Raw genomic sequence first — 25,019 nt, 5'->3', positions numbered from 1 at the left:
TAAACAAAATAATCAGGTTGGACCCAGTCCCTGTCCACCATAAGGCTCAGAGTCCCCATTCTGCAGATGAGGGAACTGGGGCCCAGTGAAGTGACTCGCCCGAGGTCACACAGCAGAGAAGTGGCAGGACCAGGATTAGAACCCAGGTCCTTCCGACTCCCAGGCCCGGGCTCTACCCAGTAAGCCACGGTGTTGTAGGAGCCCCGATGGGAAGCGGCCTAATGGCAGAGGGAGCACATCCTCAAAATCGGGGGGACCGTCGGGCCAGAGTCGTCCGTTACGACGCTGGGTTGATTTGCTACACGCAGAAGCCGCCTCGGTAATGCACGCTACTGCGGTTCATTAGTTTTGGAGGGAGAACTCGAAAGCCAAGCCAAAAATGTGACCCTGAATTTCCCCGGTGGCCAAATCCCAGCGCTAGCTACTTCTAAATTCAAGTGTCATGTGGTCAATGTTTATGCTTGTGTTTCTCCAGCTAGAAACATATTTCAAAATACCAGTGCTGACAATAATAAAACATCATCACTGCTAATTCTTTTGTATCGTACTCTCCCAAGCGCTTAGTCCAGCGCTCTGCACCTAGTGAGCGCTCAATAAATGCCATTGATTCAGTCAGTCGCACTTACTGAGTGCTTACTATAACAATAGTTATGGTACGTGATAAGGCTTACTGTGTGCCAAGCACTCTTCTAAGCACTGGGGTAGATACAAGTTAATCAGGTTGGACACTGTCCCTGTCCCACCTGGGGCTCACCCTCTTAATCCCCATTTTACAGATGAGGTAACTGAGGCCCAGAGGAGTTGAATGCCCTGCCCAAAGACAGCAGACGTGGCGGAGCTGGGATTAGAACCCAGGTCCCTGCTCTTTCCGCAAGGCCGTGTTGCTTCTCTTCCGTGTGTTTTGGGGGGGAATTTGAGTTTGGCTTAGTTGAGCCAAACATTCTATGCCTTGTTGCGGAGGAAGCCCTAATTCACATGTATTCATCACTTATTCATTCAGTTATATTTATTGAGCACTTACCGTGTGCAGAGCAGCGTACTAAGCGCTTGGTTATGAAGCGATCACGACCACCAAACGTTTTCTAAGGAATTAATTCTCCCACTGACCAAAGGTACTTCTCTGGAGGAAGTATGGCATTTGGCAAGAAGCAATCATTCTTCCAGATCACTGTGCTACTGTTTATGCATTTGCAAAACAAAGACTATCAATGCGACAAGGCAGTAACTCTTCTCGAGGGCAGGGAAGGTATCTATTTGATTGTCCTCTCCCAAGCGGCGTGGTCTAGAGGAAAAAGCCGGGGCCTGAGAGTCAGAGGATCAGGGTTCTAATCCCCGCTGACCTCCCTGTCTGCTGTGTGACCTAGATCAAGTCATTTACCTTCTCTGTTACCTCCTCTGTAAAATGGGAATTAAAACCGGGAGCCCCACGTGGGACAGGGACCGTGTCTGACCTGATGATCTTGTATCTTCCCCACTGCTCAGTACAGTGCCCGACACATAGTAGGCGCTTAACAAATAACATTAAAGAAACGGTATCTGCACACGGGAGGCGTTCGACAGGTGTCGTTGATCGGTTGATCTGAAAGTCGTGGGAATATATCAGGATGAAAAGCCCTGTAGAGGGTGATTCACTAACCGTATAAAAGAAACATGCTTACTCCAGAGAGGAAATGGATCAGTCATATTTGCTGAGCGCATCCTGTGTGCACAGCACTGTACTAAGCACTTGGGAGAGTCCAAATAGCCTCCGACACTGAATGAGGTTCAGTACTTTTCTCCAGAGCTCCACTGTACTCTCTTAGAGGGAAAGCTTGTTTTGTTTAAGCTGCTCCAAGGTGACTTTGGATCGAAAGGTTGCAATTATTGCTTTTTTCCATGATGCCAAAAATTGAATAGCTGGATTTTCCAATATAGAGTAAAGGGGAAGATAAGAGGGATTGTAGTGATCATTGGCCATGTGAAGTTAATTTGGCCTCATATAACTTATACTTTTTAAATGTAGAAAGGTCAGTGGATGCTGTGGCCAATTTTAAAACGACCCTGTTCTCATTTGAAAATTTATGAAGTATTTCCTTGAATTCCAGGCAGCTGGCGGAAGACAAAGGGCAATTTTTAGTTGTCTCGGAATTTTCCCTTGCTTTCCCCACCACCTGTTCTCTCCCTTTCAGTTTATTTCTCTCTCTCTCACTCTCTTTCTCTGTCTCCCTCTAATAATTGGCTAGTTTTTTATTTCCAGGAGAACTACGCACACACTAATGAGAATGGTGCTAAGGCACAAGCTTCTCAAGGCAGTTTCAAAGAAAACAAACGTGCAAAATAAACAGCGTAATCACACATTCCATTTAGAAGTGGGGGGATGTGAACACGGTCTTTTCACCTTCTAAAACCAAAATTGTTTTACGGGTGTCCTAGTGAAAGAAAATTCAGTTTTGAATAATTTTTTCAAGTTTTGCAAAGTCTGTGCCATCCACAGATGCACGCACATTCATTCCAAATGGGTCACCTCAACGTTTTCACAGGCCCGTAATAGAAACCGAGCTCCGAGACTAGAAAGAGCGGATGAGAATTTTCTGGAAGGCTGCGAGCCCGCGAGGCCTTTGCTTCTCTGAAACGAGCGAGCCGAGTGAACGCGGGTAGCGCTTGGGCAACGATTCTCGAGTACGCCGTGCAATAAAGGTGGCTTTTCGTCATCTTTTTCCTAACAGCCTCTTTCGACGGAGAGAAACATGCCATTAATCTTCCTTCCGTGAACAGTGCGTCGTTTGTCCTGCGTTTCTTGGAGAAGCTCTGCCACAGCCTGCAGTGTGATAACCTTTTTAGCAGCCAACCATTCAGCCCATACATGGGGAACGCACACAGCCCCAGCGCTTACGACAGGAGCAGATCAGGTGATTTAGCATCCTGGGCCTTCTACAGGAAACAGTAGCTTGGCAAAAATGACCCCCCGAGGCAGGGGAGAGATGGTTTTGTCTTGATCGGGTCTGTTGAGAAACAAGGAAGGAACTGGAAAACTGGCCCAGAGAGTTTCTTGAATACTTGTTGAATTTAAAACGACGAAAACGTTGATGTCTTGCGGACCGTTACGTGATGAGCAGTGAAGTGTATCGATAACGAGTCTTCTGGCGTCATTTCAGATTTTCTCGTGAGCTCACTCTCACAGGCTTCCGATTTAGTGTCCCGAAAGAAGGTTTAATGTGTCTCGGTCTCCCCCGAGGGTTCCGAGAAGGTTTATGAATGTATTTTCCACAAGAACAGAAAGTGAGAATGTAACATCTTCATCAGAAGCTGTTAAGGAAGGCTTTTATGTTGTCTCTTGGCAGTGAGTAGAAACAATCTTGCTCAGTTGGAGCCGTCTGGCTTACGGTCTCCCCCGGCTACCATTTGCGGTGGTCAAACTAAAATCATGGGGAAGCAGTGTGGTCTAGTGGATTGAGCACGGCCTCGGGAGCCAGAGTACCTGGGTTAATAATTATACTCATAATTGCGGTATTTGTTAAGCGCTTACTATGTGCCAAGCACTGTTCTAAGCACCGGGGTAGATGCAAAGTAATCAGGTCGTCCCATGTGACGCTCACAGTCTTAATCCATTTTACAGATGAGGTAACTGAGGCCCAGAGAAAGTAAAAGTGACTCGCCCAGAGTCACACAGCAGACACGTGGCGGAGCCGGGAATAGAATCCGGTTCCTTCCGACTCCCAGGCCCGGGCTCTATCCACTAGACAACGCTGCTTCCCCAGGATTCCAGTTAGGGCTCTGAGCCCGGTTCCGCCACTTGCCTGCCTTGTGGCCTTGGGCAAGTTACTTAACTTTTTTGGGTCTCAGTTTCCTCAACTCCCTCCCTCTTGACTGGGACGGGACTGTATCTGCCCTAAGTAACTTGTATCTAATCCCAGTGCTTAAAATAGTGCTTGACACACAGTAAGGGCTTAACCAATACCATAAAAAAAAAGGTCATGTCGGCCATTCCAGAGTCCATGCTAGCCCTTAAAAGAGGCTGAGCTCAATGGCCTACAGCTTGGTGAATTGGCCAGGCAGGATATTTATTTCCCGGCTTATGTGTAGCCGGGAAATTGTGCTTCCCCGAGATTTCTCCATCCACTTCGCCATGGGGGAGTTTTCGTCGTCCCTCCCCCTGCTGTGTGGGAAGAAGGTATGGGATGGAAAGAATTGAAAAGAATGGGAAGGGAACGGAGAGGAAATGTTGGGGGCATGTTTTTCTGGGGTTTTTTTGTGTTTCCACGGCTGAGTCAGAAGCCGGGGGATCAGAGATTGTGGTCGAAACCAAATGTTCACCGACTGATAATCGAAAGGATGATTCACTTAGATTTTCAAAGAGCTTTTCTTCAAAGATCTTAAAACACACAGGCAAGTATTAAGCACGGGTCATCTGGATGCCCAAGTCATGGATGAGTGGGGGGAAAACGCCGTAGCCGTCGAACATTACTATTGAATGATTGAATTCATTTTAAAGTTAGGAACTTACCGAATGAAAATCAGTATTTGAGATGCAAGGGAAAATTGGATCGTTGAGCCAGTGTGAAGGAAAATGAAGCGGGGTTTTTGTTTGGCAAAACCCGATGCCAAAGTCTGGCATCAATTTACTGATTAGCGATAGGCTCTGTAGTACTCACCACGGCTTAATGCTTATGCTCTGAGGTGGTTTTGTCTCCATTTTATTTGGTAAATTGCTGAAAAATTGTAATGTGTTTTATCGCAAGATTTTCTTTTATGAAGAAGCGAGGGAAATAACCCAAATGAAGAGTCCTGAGGGAAGAGCTATTTGCCTCCGAGAATCAGGGCCCTTATTTGTGACAGCATAAATCCAGTTTTACGGCCTCACGTTAAAACAGTAGCCACCAAGAGGAATAGGCTTACATTTCAGAAGCTGTTGATAAAACCCACCGATTTTTGGCGTGCCTTGTAAGGTAAAGAGGAAATATTCTGAGAGGCTCAGTTTGGTCAGTGTTTGGAAAACCACTGCTGTAACCTTGTGTAATTTGCATCCCTCGAGTGATGCAAATGAACCGTCCCTCCCTTGCCAGTCAGAGAGGTACTTAATTCCCCTCCCCCTCAGTATTTTATTCCTCCTTCCGTCTCCCCATAATAATAATTATGGTATTTGTTAAGCACTTAACCGTGTTCTAAGCGCTGGGGTAGATACAAGGTCCTCAGTTTTGTCCCTCGTGGGGCTCCCAGTCCTAATCCCCCTTTTACAGATGAGGTAACTGAGGCATAGAGAAGTGACTTGTCCGAGGTCACACAGCAGACAAGAGGCGGAGCCGGAATTAGAACCCACGTCCTCTGACTCCCAAGCCCGGGCTATTTCCACTGAACCACGCCGCTTCTCCCTGTCCAACTCAACCCCTGGGACCGAGGCCATTTTAGACAGTTAAGCCTTGCTACTGTGGATGCCGTTGTAACTCTCGCACAGAACTTCACTAAACTTGCAGAGGGCAGGGCTCGTGTTTAATAGTAATAATAATGATAGTGGTCTTTCTTAAGCGCTTTGAATGAGCCAGGCACTGTTTTAACCCCTGGGGTCGATACAAGCTAATCAGGCTGGATACAGTCTGTCCCACATGGGACTCACAGTCTTAATCCCCATTTTATAGATGAAATGGTTGAGACTCAGAGAAGTGAAGTGACTTGCCCAAGGTCACACAGCCGACAAGTGGCGGAGCTGGGATTAGAACCCAGTTTCCTTCTGATTCCCAGGCCCGTGCCCTATCCGCTTCGCCACGCTGTTGTACCGCACTCTCCCAAGCCCTTAGTACAGCGCTCCGCTCGATAAATAGCACCGAAGCCGATCGCATCGCGTAGTCTAGGAGCTAATGACCAGATTGCGGGTTAGTTCGCAGCAGTTGTGCCGTCGGCCTCTCTCTGGGCGTTACGCGCTAATGACGGTGGAAAAGCTGGCCTGTTTTTATTTTTAAAGGGAGCTCTTTTTTTGCAGCAAAGGATGAAGTCCCAGAAAACCGAAGCATCAAAAGATATTCTCAGGATTCTCCCCCGTACACTGCTCCCCTCTCTCCTAAAACACCCCCAGAATGGAAGCTCGCCCCGTCTGAAGGTAAGCCCCTCATTCATTCATTCATTCAGTAGTATTTATTGAGTGCTTACTATCATTCATTCCAGTAGTATTTATTGAGCGCTTACTGTGTGCAGAGCAATGTACTAAGCGCTTGGAATGTGCAGTTCGACAACAGATAGAGACAGTCCCTGCCCATTGACGGGCTTACAGTCTACTCGGGGGAGACGGACAAAAACAAGACAACTTAATAGCAATAAATAGAATCAAGGGGATGTACACCTCATTAACAAAATAAATAGGGTAATAAAAATATAGACAAATGAGCACAGTGCTGAGGGGAAGGGTGAGGGGGAGAGCAGAGGGGAAGGGGGAAAAGGGGGCTTAGCTGAGGGGAAGTGAAGAGGGGAAGAAGAGAGGCAGCAGAAGGAACAGAGAGAAAAGGGAAAGCTCAGTCTGGGAAGGCCATTCACCCATTCTGGTGTGTGGGAACTTTCAAAATGTTCCATTTCCTTCACATCTTTATAATAATAATGATGGTATTTGTTAAAGTGCTACTATGTGCCAAGCACTGTTCTAAGCCCTGGGGGAGATAGAAGGTTATCAGGTTGTCCCCCATGGGGCTCACAGTCGTAATCCCCATTTTACAGATGAGGTCACTGGGGCACAGAGAAGTGGCTTCGCCAAAGTCACGCAGCTGACAAGTGGCGGAGCTGGGATTAGAACCCAGGACCTCTGACTCCCAAGCCGGGGCTCTTTCCACCAAGCAGTGCTGCTTCTTATCAGGTACTGTCAGATAATTAGGTGTCAAATGAGCCCACCCACAGATTTTCAGTATCTGCCCCAGGCTGCAGCTCCTCCCAGGCTGGGAATGTGTCTCTTACACTGTGGTAGTGTACTCTCCCAAACGCTTAGAACAGTGCTCTGCACCCAGTAAACACTCAATAAATACGATCGACTGACTGGTCGTTCACATGGAGGGCAGAGAGGAGAAAGCCAGACAAGTGGCTGGCCTGTCAGTCACTCAGGAGTACGTATTGAGCACCTACTTCGTGCTCTATACTGAGCGCCTGGGAGAGCGCGGGAGACTTAGAAGACGTTATTCTTGCCCACCAGAATCTTAACAGTCAAGCAGCACAATCTGGGACCCTAATGGGAAAGCAGTTCATTCATTGAGTCCTATTTATTGAGTGCTTACTGTGTGCAGAGCACTGTTCCAGCAGCAACAGATTGGACGTCAGCTGGGAATGGTCAGTGCCTAAAACAGAGGTCGTGGGTTCTAATCCCGGCTCCGCCACTCATCTGCTGTGTGACCTTGGGCAAGTCACTTCTCTGTACCTCAGTTCCCTCATCTGTAAAAATGGAGACTAAAAAAAATGTGAGCCCCAAGTGGGACAATCTGATTACCCTGTATCTACCCCAGCGCTTAGAACAGTGCTCGGCACATAGTAAACGCTTAACAAATTACCATAATTATTATTATTATTATTAGAACCAGTGCTTGACACCTAGTAAGTGCTTAACAAATACCAAAAAAAAAAAAAAAGGTGGAGAAAGGAGGAGGGGTGGTGGAAGGGGAAGGCGGAAATTAGCAGAACCGAGGGTTTTGAGTGGTAGTTCTTTTGCTGTTGGTTCATTCACTCAATCGTATTTATTGAGCGCTTACTCTATGCACGGCACTATACTAAGCACTAGGCAAAATACAGTACAACAATAAGTAGTGACGTTCCCGGCCCACATTTAGCTCATTGCAGATGAGGAACTTGTCAATCAGCTCTCGTTACTGAACTCTCCCAAGCGCTTAGTACAGCATTCTGTACACAGTAAGCGCTCAGTAAATAACATTGAATGATTTGCCATGATCTCATCATCAACAGCTTTTTTTGAGTGCTTACTGAGGGCCAAGCCCCCATCTGCAGTGGCGAGGTCTAGTAAGATAAATGAAAAAAGACACGGGTCTCATTCTAAAGACAACGTGCGAGGCCAGAACTCAATAGGTAAAAGAAATGGAGCAGAGATACAGACAAGAAAATCAAAAACCTGAAATCAACAGTAAACGTGATGTGTGACCGAGAACCAGTAGGACTTTGTGCTTTATTGGACTCTCGCAAGTGCTTAGCACAGTTCTCTGCCCCCAGGAAGCGCTCAATAAATACCATTGGTAGATGAGAGCTCGGTTTTTCTGCGGCAGGGGTGACACGTGAAGGGAATCACTTGTCAGCCCCTCGCCAGCGTCATGTTCTCACCGGCGTCCCACATGCTGGAGGAAATGGGGGCTGGGTGGAAGGTCTTGAAGGAGGGCAGAAAATTTCAAGCCCACCGTACTGTCTCAAGAGCTTAGTACAGGATCTGCACGCTGTAGGCACTCAAAAATTAGAAGCAGCCTGGCCTAATGGATAGAGCACAGCCCGGGAGTAGAGGACCTGATTCTAATCCCGCTCCGCCACGTGTCCAGCTGAGTGACCTTGCGCAAATCACTCACTTCTTTGAGCTCGGTTGCTCATCTGTCAAATGGGGATTAAGATTGTGAGCCCCGTGTGGGACAAGGACTATGTCCAACCTGATTAGCTTGTTTCTAACCCCAGTGCGCAGCATAGTAAGCGCTTGACAAATACCATTAAAAAACAAGTAAACACTTGCTTCTCCTTGATTGGTCTCAGCAGTGATGAGCAGGCAGGGGATGGATAAGATTCCCGGTGGGCAAGGTGGTTTCTTTGAATTTTGGAGAAGATGTGGTTGTTTCCGGGAAAAGAATCAAGTTATGGATTGAAAAAGATTGTGAAGGGGGGCCAGGGAGAGGAAATAACCTTTGACTGATTCCAGGGGTGTTTGTGCTTGTGCTGCACAGCAGAAGCTCTACCAGCTGGAGAAAATGGCACCCCCAAAGAGCACAGGTTTCCTGAGAAATCTATGGATTCCGCCCTGAATTCATTAAACCCTCCGAGCCCCACGCGTCGAAACGCTTCGGAATATCGGACCTCCACGAGCGCTTCCTATTTTAGAAATTCTCTTCAGTCAGTGACTGCTACCTCAAACTCGGCACCCACCCTGCATAAGCTGTCCTCGGGACCTGCCGGAAACCATTACGGCGAAGTCAACCGGAGCCGGACGCAGAGGAGGATCGAGGGTAAGGTCGGGGGTCTGCCCAATTGCTCGATCCCGCGGACTCCCTAGAGGAGTTGGCAGCACGGTGCGGCGGATAGAGCCCGGGCCTGGGAGTCAGAAGGTCATGGGTTCTAACCCCAGCTCCACCACTTATCTGCTGTGCGACCTTGGGCCAGTCACTTCTCTTGTCTGGGCCTCAGTTACCTCATCTGAAAAACGGGGGTGGAGTCTGTGAGTCCCACGTGGGACAGGGACTGCATCCCACCCCATTTGCTTGGATCCATCCCAGCGCTTAGAACAGTGCTTAACATACATAAAAAGCGCTTAACCAATACCATTATTATTGTTGTTAATATTAGGTTTTCTCTACTCCTGTCTTCTGTCCATCTCCAGGCCTTCCTCTGTGTAGCCCCCTCTGGAAGCGTGCACGCACCCAGAGAAGGAGCGTGGTCTAGTGGAAAGAGCATGGGTCTGAGAGTCCGAGGGGTTAGGTTTTAGTCCCAGCTCCACCGTGTAATAATGTTGGTATTTGTTAAGCGCTTACTATGTGCAGAGCACTGTTCTAAGCTCTGGGGTAGACACAGGGTAATCAGGTTGTCCCACGTGAGGCTCACAGTCTTCATCCCCATTTTCCAGATGAGGGAACTGAGGCCCAGTGAAGTGACTTGCCCACAGTCACACAGCTGACGAGTGGCAGAGCCGGGATTCGAACCCATGCCCTCTGACTCCCAAGCCCGGGCTCTTTCCACTGAGCCACGCTGCTTCTGTCTTTGCTGGGGCAGCCCTGGGCAGGTCACTTCTGTGGGCCTCACTTCCCTCCTGTGCCAAATGGGGATTCTATTCCTGTTCTTCCTTCTACTTTGTGAGCCCCGTGTGGGACCTGATTCTCTTGTACCTTCCCCAGAGCTTCGTATGGTGCTTAACAAATACCACAATTATTATCATTATTGTTGTTATTATCCAACCCTCCACTCTGAGAGGCATTTCTTCTCTCCCATCTTCTTTTCTCGCCTCGCCTCCATGCCCTCTGGGCAACAAGGGGGCCTGCACCAAACGGATGCTGCCACATTCCCGGGAGCTGAGCTTAGAAGAGAGAGAGAGATCCTTCCCTTCCCTCAGCCCTTCTCTCCCCTCCCAGGTCACTTTCATTTTAAGACGCATGCGATGAATAATTCCGAATTACCTGCTTTCCAGTACGGTGGTCAGAGAGACATTTTGTATGTCCATGCGTGTTTCATTGGGCTTTAAAGAATTCAGTGTTGTGTTGTACAATGTTCTTTCCCAGTCAGAATTTTTCACGACAAGACTCCCAAGCAATTATAAAAATTAGTACCATATGCTCTCTGGTTGTTCCAACCTTAAACTACCCGACCAAATGAACTGTATTGTGCTCTGACGTTATTTTGTCCAGGGGCAGGGTCTGATGTGCTTCTCTTGAGGGGGAAATAAGCTCCATATTTTGGAATTGGCCGGAGCTTGTTTGCCACAGTTCCAGTACTGTTCAAGTTTATGAACATCGGGCCAAGTCTGAGCCCAACCTCTCCTTTATTTTTATTTTATGTTTTGGTTAAGCACTTACTGTATGCCAGGCCCCGTACTAAGCGCTGGCGTAGATGCAGGATAATAGGCTTGGACACCGACCTTGTTCCACAAAGTGTCCACGGTCTTAATCCCCATTTTGCAGACATGGTAACTGAGGCCCAGAGAAGTGAAGTGACTCACCCAAGGTCACACAGCGGACAGGTGGCGGAGCTGGGATTAGAACCGAGGGCCTCCGACTCCCGGGCCCGTGTTCCTTTCCGCTAGGCTACTCCTCTTCTTCTACCCACGCTCCCTTCAGAAGGTTCATGACTGATTGATCGATTGATTGATGAAAATATCTCTTACCATCTGAATGCAAGTGACCTAAAAATTTGTATTTCCAGCCCTGTCCGCTCACCCTCTCTCTGGAATTGAATTTTACACGATTTTCCCGACATCCCAATGTCGTGTTGGCGGTTTCCCCCTGGGACTAATGAGGTTGAATCTGTAACTCATCATCTTTGCCTTAAACCCTTTTTCTTCTTCCTCCACCCTGATGCCCTCAGATTTAGTACTATACCACCCATGTCCTCATGTTCTTTTTCTTCTTCTTTTTAGCATTTATTGAGCGCTTACTATGTGCAGAGCAGTGTACTAAGCGCTTGGAATGAACAAGTTGGCAACAGATAGAAACAGTCCCTGCTGTTTGACGGGCTTACAGTCTAATCGAACTGTAACCTCATGTTCCTATTCTTGGAATCATTTTGATCCCATCTCTCTGTATCAGTCTGGAGTTCTGCCACCTGAGAGAGAGAGAGAGAGAGACTGACTCTATGGGATGTGTACTGGAAGCGAAGAGTATTGGGAGTGTCCGAGGGTGTATGTGGTTATATACAAGTCTCAGGTGATGGAGAAAGCCTTAGCGGGGACTTATTAAAGAGCGATTAAATATACCCCCTGCTTCATCTCGTGAAATGCTGCACTCTGGCCCCTTTATTCCAGCCAAGCAAAACAGCTCACGCTCACGATTCTTCTGTCTGTGAGCCGTTCTGCTCTTTCCCAGTTCTTCACCTCCCTTTCCATTCCGAACCTACCAAAAACCCCGTTCCTCCTTGTTCCTTCCTTAGCTATATGTCATGTGACTTCCTCGTCATCTGGCCGTATTCCTCCTTTGTCATGTGTGCTCTCGTTTCTGGTTTTCGTCCTTGGGTGTGTGTCTTTTGAGGTTTCTGCCGTTTGCTTTTTACATGAGTGAAATTGGGGTTGGGTAGGGTCACGTTATAAACTCTTTGAGGACAGGGATAGGACATGTTTTTGTTTCGTTAATTCCCTCAGCACCTAACAGAGAGGGCTCTTAATAAATCTATCCCAAAGCTCTGCAGGAACTGATTCTGCTTTGACTTTTATACGTCTCTCTCTAGGCTGTATAAATCCAGTAGAATAACGGGCTTCTCAGGCAATGCATCCAGTATTCTAACTTGAGAAGGTGTTTCAATATGATTATTTTTAAAGACTGGATTAGTACGGCTGGCTCTAAGCGACTTTCAGTAATGAAACACGGGAAAAATCTAGTTCCAGAAACCCATATAGAATCCATTTAACCTGCTGGCATGTGGATCTTTTGTAACCAGAACGATTTACAAATAGTAAAATTTACAAGTTTGAATTTTCTCCTTCTTCTCCGGGGTGGCACAGTCGAGGAGTGAATTAGCCCGAGACAAAAACAGGAACAGGGAAAGGGTGAGATCATGAGAGACCTAGACAGTTCTCCGACTAGATTGTTGTTTCGGGCAGGGATTGTGTTTGCTAATTCTGCTCCCAAGCGCTTAGTACAGTGCTCTGCACATAGTAAGCGTTCAACAAATGCCATTGATTGATAGGTAACATCAAAGGCATTGTCAGTTGTGAATACCTCTAAGCATAATTGCTGGAAGTTTTTCGAGTCAAAACCCGTTCATTTTTTTCAAAATTTGAAAAACTGGAAGCTACAATTAGTTTGAATTTGGAAGGTTTATTTTTAGCTAACTTTTCCTCGTCACACTTTTTACTGTTCTGCAGTGTATTCATGGCCCTCTTACTGTGAGGTAGTAGGTGCTTGGGAACTTAAAAAAAAAAAAGTAAAAGACCCATCCTCTGCCTGAAGAATTTACTGTCTAATGATGGAGACAGAACACCAGAAGTGATTAAATATACCAAGCAGCATGGCCTAGTGGATAGAACCCGGGCCTGGAGTCAGAAGGCTCCCTGACCTTGGGCAAGTCCCTCAATTTCTCTGTTCCTCAGTTACTTCATTTGTAAAATGGAGATTAAGACTCTGAGCCTCTTGTGGGACAGGGTCTGTGTCTCACCTGATTAGTTCGTATGTACCCCAACACCTAGAACGATGCTGGACATAGAGTGAGCGCTTAAGAGATACCGTGATTATTATGCTATAGTGAAGTTTGACCTTTTCGATTATTTCTCCTCGAAGCTGCAAGTTCTACGACTGGACCCGACCTCAATGTTGTGAGGCGTGAGTTCTCCAGAGTATACCACAAGGACCCTTCCAGCTGGTCTGTAGATGAAGTCATGCGGTTTGTGAAGGAAGCTGATCCTCTGGCGTTAGCACCGCATGCCGAACTCTTCAGGCGACATGTAGGGTACCTTTGTGCTTGACTTTCCCCTTTTTTATGACCTGACAGTGACCTCTGCCCTTCTCCCAGCGACCTTGTCCCTCCCAAATTATCCCCGGCCCGGCGATGACCCTGACGATGAACCTCACCGCTTCATCCCTGGGATTGAGTGGGTGATGGGCCTCAGGAATTTGGCTTAGAGTGCCCAAAGAGTAGAAGTGTGGGCATCCCAAACGAGTAGGATTTTTATCCTGGAACGTAGGTAACTTAGCCAAAGGTCTTTTTGCAGTAGTCCTTCACAAGATGCTAGCAGATGACCAGTATCGATACGCCAGCATTGCAGAGTCTGTGGGAAATGTGGCAGGGGAGAGGCACCAATTCCAAAATGGCAGCCAGTAGGAGGCCTTAGAGACTTTCAAAAGCAATTTCTGATGCTATCAACAGCCTCATGGGTGTCTGAGGAAAGAAAAGCAGCCCCTACCCCTTATTCTGACAACTGCTCCTTGGGGCTCGACTGCTGCTGCTAGGGAACACTCCCCAAACCTCCAGAGCGTAAACAGACAACCAAGGGGTCAGGCCCCACCTTCTCCTCCGCCCCCCAGCTCCCGACATCCAAAATCAGCACAGCGTTCACATCTTGGGCAAACGCATATCTGCAAATCCTCTAAACCGCTATTAACCTGCCATGTTGAATTCTTAGGGGGCAGCAGAGTCGGGCTGTTGGGAACGGGTGAGAAGACAGGAGATCATCTGTGACTTTTTCAACATTCGTGAATTAGTAATCAAACTCTGTTATGGTGTACCCTCTCCCAACTGCTAAGTACAATGCTCCACTAGATGGATCAGTAGAGCTTTCATTTTTAGACTTGAGCCAAGGTTTGAAAATTGAATTCCTGAATATTGATTGTTTGTGACTGCTAAAGCGGGTAGCTGTCACAATGAAGTTCTGAGAGGAAAAAGTCAGGGAATATCAAGTAATGTTTTCTAAACTGAGCTTAACTTACTTGCTACAGTCTTTAAGGCTGTTTCAGTGGGTGAGGAATTGCCTTCGACATCCAGCCGTCTTGAGAGAAGTCCTCAAATCACTTCGTTATAAAGAGGACGCTCGGTAAAACTTTTGAACAGTTTCTATTAATGTTTCCTTGGATCGCCTGTCACTGGGCCTTCCGACTGAATCAGTAAGCCAACAACTGAGCTCCTAAAATGAGCTTTTGTTTTACGTGATAGGCTTGGCTTAATTGTAATTAGAGCGGGTTTTACGTTGGTTATTTGCCAGGTTCCTTTTGCACGAGTTCAGTCTGTTTCGTTGAGCATCCTGGATCGGGGTTTCAATAGTCCCGTTAATGGGGCCGACGAAAAACCCTCCAGAGGCAGAAAAGATTCCTGGAAGGAGGAGTTTTTTAAGGCATGTTCTGTTTCTTCTTCCACCAATCTACCTCAGATTTCCTTTTCAAGTTTTCAGCGTTCACACTGTTGAGACGTTTACTCTCACAGATCTCACAACCAGGCCCAGGCAAAAAGTTGACAGTTCTGGGACCCTTTTTTTCCTCCTGTTAAAGAAGAAAAAAAAAAATCACTGTGGACAAGCAATCCTTAAAAATCAAAGCCTCGTCTCCGTACTCAGATAGTAACCCCTTTTTATTAGGGTTATAGCTCTCGTCATTCTTGTATGCAAACTATGAAATAAGGATCCAGACAATTAGATTCCCTTAAAACATTTTTAAAAAAGATGCTACGAGTCTTGTGAAAGAAGCGTGTAATGATCATGATTAATGATCATGTAATGTATGATGTGGGCAATAAATCACTAATCGTTATTTTTCCTTCCCTCTGTAGGAAATTGATGGAAAAGCACTACTTTTACTGAGGAGTGATATGATAATGAATATATGGACTTGAAGTTGGGTCCAGCGTTAAAACTTTGCTACCACATTGAAAGACTTAAACAAGGAAGTACTAGCCACTGGGATGCTTAAGGATTTTGGTGTTCTTACTGAACTTGTCTCTCAGGTTTTACAGATGCTGTCTTTATTTAAAAGTATTTTGCTGTCTTACCCAGTCCTCAGTTGCAAAAGATTCCTCCGAAAATGTGATGCATCTGATTATTTACAGAAAAAACTTGGTCAGAGTCTAGCATTTTATAGCACGCGAGGCGTCTGGGTGTATCTCCGCGTATTCTTACAGGCAACGTTTTGGTTTCGCTTTTTGAACAAGCTCATTCTGTCACCTTCAACCGACGTTCACGTTCAGAGCCAAAACAGCTGAATTCCAAAGGGAGGAAAAAAGGATCAGATGTCCGACAGCTTTTATAATGGTGGCCATAGCAGTTAAAAAGCAGCAGCAGTTTCCGTCTCCTTAGCGGGTATTGTATTAGTCTGGACTCCAGGGCAAATATTGTTCAATTAGGTTGTGCTCTCCAGATTGCCAGATAGCAATAGCCACAAGGATTCCGTTTATTTATGGTGGGTTGTTTTTTTAATACTTTTTGAAAAACAAAATACAACTTTTTAAAAATGTTGTTATTAGATTTTGGTTTTTTTTAATTTAATTAAATTACGGGCAAGGAGAAACTTAGAGTGATCGGTTTTTGAAGGCAATAATTGAATTGATTTGAGGGATTTTTTTAGGTGGTTTCAATCAACTGTTCAAGTGTTGGAAGTCATCAGAATGTTCTTAAAATAGAATAGTTATCCCATTTACCATTAAAACATTCCATCCCCTTTGCTATACTTGGGCATGTGTGTTATATATATATATTTATACACACATTCACCTCTCACACGCCCACATACAGATATAGGTATGTCTGTGTGATTTTTTTTTTTTTATTGTTGTTTAAATTTATATTTTGCCGTACCGTATCTGTGAGCTTCTATAGATACTGTACCATATTTATATTTTATCTGTATATCTATAGTTATATACCTACAAGTAAAATCTTTTGTTTCTTACTGTTTAAAATGGTACTTTGCACTGCCCCAGAGGTAACGATGAACTTATATATAGTCTATTTTTTTTTACTCTTTAAAAACTGTACATTATGCCATGTTTATCAGAACCTCTCCACTTAACTTTCCTCCATGGGGGTGGGGGGCAGATAAGGAGCAATTAGTAAATTGGTATTCAAACAGGAAGAGTCCCTGTTCTATGCAATACTTCTAGTTAATTTAATTGTTTAGTTCTGAGCCATTTATCCTGCAATGTGTCACGGAAATATGCATTGCTTCTGATGTGGGACTTCATTTTTTTGGCTTTAATTTAAAGATGACACTTTCATAGAGAAGTGGTGCTTACATATTCATTTTTGATACTCTGCGTAAGATATAAGCTATGAAAATCAGTGCTGATAGTAAAACTGTTTGCTGTCACTGCCAATAAACTATACATCAGGGAAAAGAATGTACATTTTCTGTGTAAGAAACCAAATGTACTATATGACCGTGTAAGAGTGTTGAGTATTTACTAGGAAAGAGATAGTCCTAAAGGGTAACTTTTATTATATTTCTTATCTTTTATATGAAAGATTCTAGTTAAAAAAAATCGGTATTTTTACAGATTGCTTGTTTGAAAATGCCTTGCTTGGTTTAATATTCCTCAGGTTGTAATAAGAATTCTTGCAATATCATACACCTTGTAGTCTTCAAAATTTCAGAGTCTAAGTAAGCTTTTTAATAGTTTCATCGCCTAAAACGCAACTATAATTTAGCATGGTATTGTTTGAGGATTCGTTTTTATTTTGCTACCTTCAGAGCTCTGAAGTAATGAGATTTACGTCGTTGAGTCACATTGCATCTAGCAGTACGTAATTTGTACGGTTTATATTTGTAGTGAGAAACATCAAAACAGGTAAAAAAAAAAAATATAGTCTATTTTTCTGTTGTTGAAAATGTCCATCCCGGCTTTAATACGATAGTACACCTCAGATTTTATCGATTGCTTACGCAGTCCCGTGTTCGTGTATAGAGTATTACGTTGGAATTTTTTTTTAATGATATAAAAGGTATATCGGTGTAATCAGGCTGCATCCCTCTATTTTCCGAACAGTTTTTTAAACGTTGGATTGCTCTTACTTCTGTAGAAATTAAGTCCTGGGAGCAAATCTTTAACTTTGCAGAGGCGTCTTATCTTTTCGGGCCGCCGTGGTTCCGTCAAGTGAATTAGGGCCACAGGGCCCAGTCAAGAAAGGAAGCGAGAGAGTGCACTGAGGGAAACTCCTTCTTTATCTCCCACCTCCCCAGTCTCACTCTTCATCCCTTTCAGAGCCGCTGCCCTCCTGTCACTCCAGGGCCTGGGCTTCCTCCATGGCCCTTGCCCAAGCTGTGGCCCTGCTTGTTGTCCCTGAACTGCCATGGCCTCTGCCGCTCCATGGTACCTCAGGCGTTGCCTCAACGGAGCAGGAGCGAAAGTGACGAGAATCCCGGGGTGGGGCAAGGGCAAGAACCTGGGAGCATCCAGCCATCTCCTCTCCACAGGCCCTGGAAACAGGCTAGCGGCGGGCGGCCGGAGGGAGAAAAATAGTTCCGTCCAGTTGGGTTTGTCGTGCAAACCTCTCTAGGCCCAAATGGCTTCTTCAAGAGGCTGGAAAAAAAGTTAACGCGCTTCTCCTCCAGAATGTTTACGGCCCTTCTCCCTCACAGGATAAGGCCAATCTATTGTATAAAGTCAATTGTAAAAAATAGAGAAGAATCACTTTCTCAAACTTCGGGGGGGGTCAGCCTTGTTTCTCACACTCCCCTCTGCGAAGTCGTCTGTTTACGTCCTCGTTCACGAAATAGGTCACCCTCCCATCCCCATACCAGTGTTTGACTTTGTACAATAGCATGAGATTCCAAGCCTGTAAAGTGTTGTAACAGAATCTATTTTTAACTCTATTTTCAACTGGATGTCCTATAGAAGAAACAATAATAAAGTTTGTTCCACGTTGTCGCCGTCTGTTATGCTTGAAGCCCAGGTAGGTTCCCAGGGGACGGAAGCAAGAGGATTGCGATGGAGAAGGGGGAAGGGAGGATGAGCTCGATTTTGAGGCGGCCCTGTCTCTTTGTCAGTCCTCTTTTAGAAACTCCTCTTCCTTCCCTCACCTGTGTACCACCTGTCTCTTCTCCTGATCTAAACCTGCTCTGTCGTGAGCTGACTAAAGCCCTCTGCTCAGTTTCTTATTCTCTCCCCCATTTTTTCCTTCACACCTTCTTCCACAAGGTGAGGGACAGGCTCGCTCCCCCTCCCCCCTCCCCAACCACGGGCCTAGTCAGTCAGCCAGTCAATCACTGGCTTTTACTGAGCGCTTCCTTGTCCTCTTCCGGCCCAAATTTTAGAACACGAGGAAGATCGTCAGTCGTTCGATGAATGATATTTATTGAGCGCTTACTCTGTGTACCCTGCACCGTTCTGGCGTGTGTATCCGCAGGGTTTTCTTGGTAAAGATACAGAAGCGGTTTACCATTGCCGCGTTCCGCGTGGTCAAAACTTGAGTCTCTGCCACTGTCTTTGATCAACGTTTTGATCACTTGTTCCTCCGTTTTGGACTCTCTGTCATGCAGCTGCTGCCCAGCATAGGCAGATGGACGTTTTCTGATGCTTTGGCCTAGACCTTTCCCTTAGGGGTAGCCTTATATGGCATCTCTCTATGCTTCGATAGCAAACGCAAGCCCTCCTGCCAACGATAAGGTGAGAGTAATCGCTTGGAAGTTTACAGTAAATCGGAGTTGGTAGATATGCTCTGTTGGAGCAGGTACGGCCCTGCCCGAGCAGTGAAGGCTCTGGAAACTTCTTTCGCTGTAATGTGTTCCAGCTCTGCTGCTTTTGTCCTGATTTTTTCAGTGTGTTGGTCTTCCTTGATCACTGTTTTCTTTCCAGATGGATCTGTCCAACGCCATTCCCTCCCGCTTTTAGTCTGTGAGTCCCAGTGATCCTGAGACCAGGTCTGAAGTATTCTTAGGGTACCTTTCCTCAGCTTGCAATCCAGTGCTGTGCACAAAGTAAGCATTTAACATTCAAAGTCAACACTTCCTTAGCTGCTAAACCACGCATTTTTTCAAACACATGTCTCCCGGGAAGTTTAGTCCAACCCACAGTTCAGAAGGGCCCTGGAGATCATGCCTGTACAGACTGTAAGCTCGTTGTGGGCCGGGAACGGGTCGGTTGTGTTGTTATATTGTCCTCTCCCAAACACTTAGAACAGTGCTCTGCACACCATAAGCTCTCAACAAATACGACCGAGTGACCTGTACAGATCCAACAATCCTGTGTCTATCTCAAACACTTAGTACGGTGCTCTGCAGGGAAACAGTGTGGCCAGGTGGAAGGAGCCCACCCTGGGAGTCAGAGGATCTGGGTTCTAATTCCGGCCCTGCTACCTGTCTGCTTTATGACCTTGGGCAAGTCGCTTAACTTCCCCGTGCCTCCGTTACCGCATCTGTAAAATGGGCATTAAATCCTTCACCCTCCTAAGAAGACTCTCAGCCCCGTGTGAGACAGGGACTATGTCCTACCCGATTGCCTTGTCTCTACCCCTGTGCTCAGTACCGTGCTTGACACAAAGTAAGCACTTAAATACAATTTTTAAAAAATGTAAAGCGCTCAATAAATACCGTTGATTGATTCGTTGGTCTTGACACCTTTATGGGGGCTCATCTAGAACAAAGTCTGGGTCTCGTATTTAGATATATAGAATATTATGTACATTTGGTAATATAAATGATGGACTAATAAGAGCCCTCGTCTGCACCGTTGGCTTTCCTTAACTAGTATATTTTGGAGGATAAGAATAACCAACTTCTCCTTTTTATCTAGAATAACATTTCTCAGATGCAGCCCTTGGGATCAAAGCACTGCAGAAGTAGAAAGGCAGGTAAAGTCAGGTGACGGCAGGTAGATGAGCACAGTCGAGAAACGAATGTGCTCAATACCGAGAAACCCGGACACCTGGAACCATTGAGAGGCATAGACAGCAAAAGAGATAACAAGTAGGTTTTAACCCGGTTTAAAAAGCGCAGCTGCCAGAACGAGGCGGGAACCCCTCATCCCGGGGCGAAATTTTCTTTGCCAGCCACGGTCGCTGACGTGAAGGCGTCCTGCTCAAGCCTGCCGTAAGTAATTCTTATCCTTCGTTTCATTCAGTTGTATTTATTGAGCACTTACTGTGTGCAGAACACTGTACTAAGTGCCTAGGAGAGTACAATTCAACAATAAGCAGACACATATTCTGCCTATAACGAGCTTACGGTATAAAGTGGGGGATGATGATAATGAAAATTATGGTATTTGCTAAGCGCTTACTTGGTGCCAAGCACTTTTCTAAGCACTGGGATAGATAGAAGTTAATCAGGCTGGACACAGCCCCTGTCCCACATGGGGCTCACAGTCTTATTCTCCATTTTACAGGTGAGGTAACGGAGGCACAGAGAAGTGCGGCGACTTACCCGAGGTCACAGAGCAGACAAGTGGCAGAGATGGGATTAGAACCCAGGTCTTTCTGACTCCCAGGCCCATGCTATATTCACTAGGCAGTGCCGCTTCCAGAAGTGTACAGCCAAAACCCAGATGGTACATATCTGTCATTTATTTTATATTAATGTCTGTGTCCTTCCACCGCGAGCCCCCCACACACAAATACTAGCACGGGCCCCCATCCTGTGAGCCCTAGGTTAATCCAGCATGGTTCACTAAGCCACATTTCTGCTGTGTGACCTTGGGCAACTCACTTCACTTCTCTGTGCCTCAGTGACCTCACCTGTAAAATGGAGATAAGACTGTGAGCCCCATGTGGAACGGGGACGTGATTAGCTTATATCTATCCCAGCCCTTAGAACGGTGCTTGACACCTAGTAAGTGCTTAACTAATGCCATTATTGGTATTATGATGATTATTACTTTTGGACAGAGAAAGCACTTGGCGGGGAGAAAGCCTTTTGAGATTGAACTAGACCTCTCATTTTGTGGACCCAAATAACTCATCCAAAGCCCTGCTTGATAAGAGGTCAGAGTTCTTGGCACACCCTGACGGTGGGCCCCGGGATTAGTGTTGGGGTTGACCCGTTCCTTTTCTGCATTACATAAATCCTGTCAGAGTCTGAATTGGAGAAGAGAAGGAGCTATTAGAAGAGGTGACTGACCCGGGAGGAAACATTAAAAGCCATTAAAGCCTCAATTAGCAAATAACGGTGGTGTCTTCACCTCAAGCAATCCAATCATCCCTGCTTAGAGTAATTCTTGGCCCCCAATGCTTTTTTTTTAATGGCATTTGTGAAGTGCTATGTTCCAGGCGTTGTACTGAGCCCTGGAGAAGATGCAAGATATCAGGTTGGTCACGGTTCAGGCCCCACATGGGACTCGCAGTGTTAATTCCCGTTTTACAGGTAATAATGACGGTATTTGTTAAGCGCTTACTATGTGCCGAGCACTGTTCTAAGCCCTGACAAGGGAACTGAAGCACAGAGAAGTTGAAGCGACTTGCCCAAGGTCACAGGGTAGACCTAGGGGGCACAGCCACTGTGCGAGCCAAATTTAGCAAGTCCTTGTGCTGGAGAGAGAGAATTCCTAACTGCAAATCACTCCATTAGTTACGAAGAAATGGGATAGAAATTGGGTTTTCTAAACGTATAGCTGTCCTTTCTTCCAACGTAATACTGCGTAATAATAATAATAATAATGTTGGTATTTGTTAAGCGCTTACTAGGTGCCAAGCACTGTTCTAAGCGCTGGGGGAGATACAGGGTAATCAGGTTGTCCCACGTGGGGCTCACACACTTTTAATCCCCATTTTACAGATGAGGGAACCGAGGCACAGAGAAGTTAAGTGACATGCCCACGGTCACACAGCTGACAAGTGGCAGAGCCGGGAGTCGAACTCATGACCTCTGACTCCGAGGCCCCGGCTCTTTCCACCGAGCCACGCTGCTTCTCCATGCTGCGTACCTGCGGTGAGACCGAACGCACGCATGCGTGTGTATGTAATTGAGAGTCTCTTGCACGCTTAGCCTCTCAACGGACGATAGCACCCATTTTCTGCATCGTTCAGACACTAGTGGCTAAGCTGGGAGAGACGGGTTTTATCACCTGTCAGACACGCGCTTCGGCGGTTTCTACGTTAGTGGTGATTGTTTGCACTGAACCATCCACACTCTCATGCCCGGTCTCCCTGTGCCCAGCAGCCTGTACTGAGAGAAAGATGGTAGGTAGAATGGATGCAGGCCATGGCCATAGAATATCTGTCGGATTTCAACAGAGGCAGACACCACTTCACCTGTCATTAGAGGAGTATCATGACCTAGTGGAGAGAGCCTGGGCCTAGGAGTCGGAGGACGTTCTAATCCCCGCTCAGCCACGTGTCTGCTGTGTGCCCTTGGGCAAGTCATTTAATTTCCCTGTGCCTCAATCCCTCATCCGTAAAATGGGAATTAAGAGTGTGAGCCCTGTGTGGGGCATGGCCTATGTCCAACCTGGTTAGCTTGTTTCTACTACAGGGCCTGGCATAGTGTAAGCACTTACCAAATACCATTTTAAAAAAATGAGTACGATACTTAGGTCTTTCCCATTTTCTTGTGAAAATCAGGGGAAACACAAAAAAGGGCCCAAGAAACCCGTCCCCTCCAACCAAAAGCACCCCAGAAACCACAAACAATGTACAGTTGTCTTCCTCGCAACTAGGAACATCAGAGCAGGATGTGTTTGGGAAAGGAAGATGGCTCCAGAGACCGGGTAGTCAATTCTCTCCCTGGAGGGAGAACTGGAAGACCCATTCCCGGTAATTGTCTGACCGCAAGATCAAACCCCAGATAGCTACGTCTCCGATGCAGGAAGACCTAGCCAAAGCCAGGTGCCTGATTTTTCTCAATAACGGAGTGCCGACGTCCGGGTCTCTCCTTTATTCCACCCCAGGACTAGAAGCCGAGGCTGAAATTTCACCTCCTTCCTCCTATTCAATTGTTTCTCGCTGACCCTAGCGTTCGGTTTCCTTTGATTCAGTTTACCGGCATTTGTTCATTGCTGGGCTTTTATTTCTGTTAAGGGGAAAGGAGAGAATTAAAACACTCTCCTAGGGTGGGTGATTTTTGTTCAAGCCCACAAACTGTCGACGGTTTCTCTACTGAGAGCGGTGGGAGCATTTTCACCAGTTTTATATCTCAGATAATCCCCTTTGTGCCTTTTTGAACTTGTACATACTTGTATATTAAATAAAGGGCTCATTCCGGAAAGGGTGGTAGACCCTCTAGCAAATTTTGGTGCCGCCGGGGAAGGATCATTTTAAACCTTCTATCGAAAGACCTCAAATACACAGGACACGTCTGTGTCCGAGTTAGCAGAGTCACGAATGGCCAATGCTGTAGACGGGGACACGATTCGGAAGAACTGTGATTTGAATCAAAAAAGACTAGTAATGAGCCGGAACACCGGTTCGCCTTCCCACTTAGTCTACGAAGCCCGCGCGTCCGGGACAGGGACCGTGTCCGGCCTGATTAACTCGCGCCTTCCCCGGCGCTTAAAACCGTGTCGTACACGTGGTGGGCACTTTAAAAATATCACTGAGCGCAGCCCGAACCGAAGGCTCGGGCCCAGCCCTCTCCGGACCGATCTCTACTTTTCCGCCGTGGCTGGAGCACACCCTTCTCCCTCGGGATCGCCCACCTCGGCCTCTACTCCCTCGGGCCGGGCCCAGCTCTTCCCTTCGCCCGCTTGGGTTTGGCGGGGCCCTGACCTCTCCTGACCCCCTCCGGGTCCCTTGGCGTCTATCGAACCGTCCCGGGCCAGCCCGGACCTCGGACCTGATGCGGACGAGTGGCCAGGTGTTAGGCGAAGGCGAGCCCTCCGCGAAGGCCGGCCGAAGGCTGGGTGAGGCCGCGGCGAGGCCTGCGCCTGCCCGCTCTTCGCTCCCGGGACTCGATGAGGCCGCTGGCCGGCAGAGGGCCCTGCTCCTGCTCCTCCTGCTCCTCCTCCTGCTCCTCCTCCTGCTCCTGCTGCTGCTGCCTCCTCTCCATTTGTCCCTGAGGCCTGGTCCAATTCACCTGACCAGCCCCCCCGCCCTCTTTCCCTCACCCCCAGACCACTGTCTCTGCCCCTGCCCTCTTTCCCTCACCCCCAGATGCCTGTCTCTGCCCTCTTTCCCTCACCCCCAGACCCCTGTCTCTGCCTTCCTTCCCTCAACCCCAGACCCCTATCTCTGCTCCACCTTCTTTCCCTCACCCCCAGACCCCTGTCTCTGCCCTCTTTCCCTCCCCCCAGACCCCTCTCTGCCCTGCCCTCTTTCCCGAAACTCCAGATCCTGTCTCTGCCCTTTTCCCTCTTTCCCGAAACTCCAGACTGTCTCTGCCTCTGCCCTCTTCTCACCCAGACCCTGTCTCTGCCCTCTTCCCTCACCCCCAGACCCCTGTCTCTACCCACGCCCTCTTCCCCCACCCCGTCTCTGCCCCTGCCTATTTCCCCAAACCCCTGTGTCTGCCCCTGCCCTCTTTCCCCCACCTCCAGACCCATCTCTATCCCACCTCTTTCCCCAACCAGGCCCCTATTTCTGCCCCTGCCCTCTTTCCCCCATACCTAGTCCTCTGTCTCTGCCCCACCCTCTTTCCCTACCCCTAGATCCCTGTCTCTGCCCCTGCCCTCCTTCCCTTACCTCCAGACCCATTTCTACCCCTGCCCTCTTTCCCCAACCCTCAGACTCCTATCTCTGCCCCTGCCCTCTTTCCCCCATCCCCATTTTCTACCTCTGCCCCTGATGGGGAGAATAAGGATCTTGCAGAGATACCCTCCAACCTGTAATA

General features: G+C 47.1%; 1 protein-coding gene across 1 annotated transcript in view; it reads left to right on the top strand.

Moving 5' to 3' along the window:
* Nucleotides 1-16,583, top strand: part of SCML2 (Scm polycomb group protein like 2) — an 85,766-nt gene extending 69,183 nt beyond the window's left edge. Inside the window, 6 exon segments of the mRNA XM_039914178.1 lie at nucleotides 2,706-2,888; nucleotides 5,954-6,070; nucleotides 8,877-9,155; nucleotides 13,125-13,288; nucleotides 15,103-15,148; nucleotides 15,151-16,583. Of these exon segments, the coding sequence (XP_039770112.1) occupies nucleotides 2,706-2,888; nucleotides 5,954-6,070; nucleotides 8,877-9,155; nucleotides 13,125-13,288; nucleotides 15,103-15,148; nucleotides 15,151-15,242 (881 nt within the window). The 3' untranslated portion in view covers nucleotides 15,243-16,583.
* The last annotated feature ends 8,436 nt before the right edge of the window (nucleotides 16,584-25,019 follow it).

The sequence above is a fragment of the Ornithorhynchus anatinus genome, chromosome 15 (genome assembly GCF_004115215.2).
Source record: "Ornithorhynchus anatinus isolate Pmale09 chromosome 15, mOrnAna1.pri.v4, whole genome shotgun sequence".
In the NCBI taxonomy this organism is placed as follows: domain Eukaryota; kingdom Metazoa; phylum Chordata; class Mammalia; order Monotremata; family Ornithorhynchidae; genus Ornithorhynchus; species Ornithorhynchus anatinus.
This window is presented reverse-complemented; position numbering and strand designations above follow the sequence as displayed.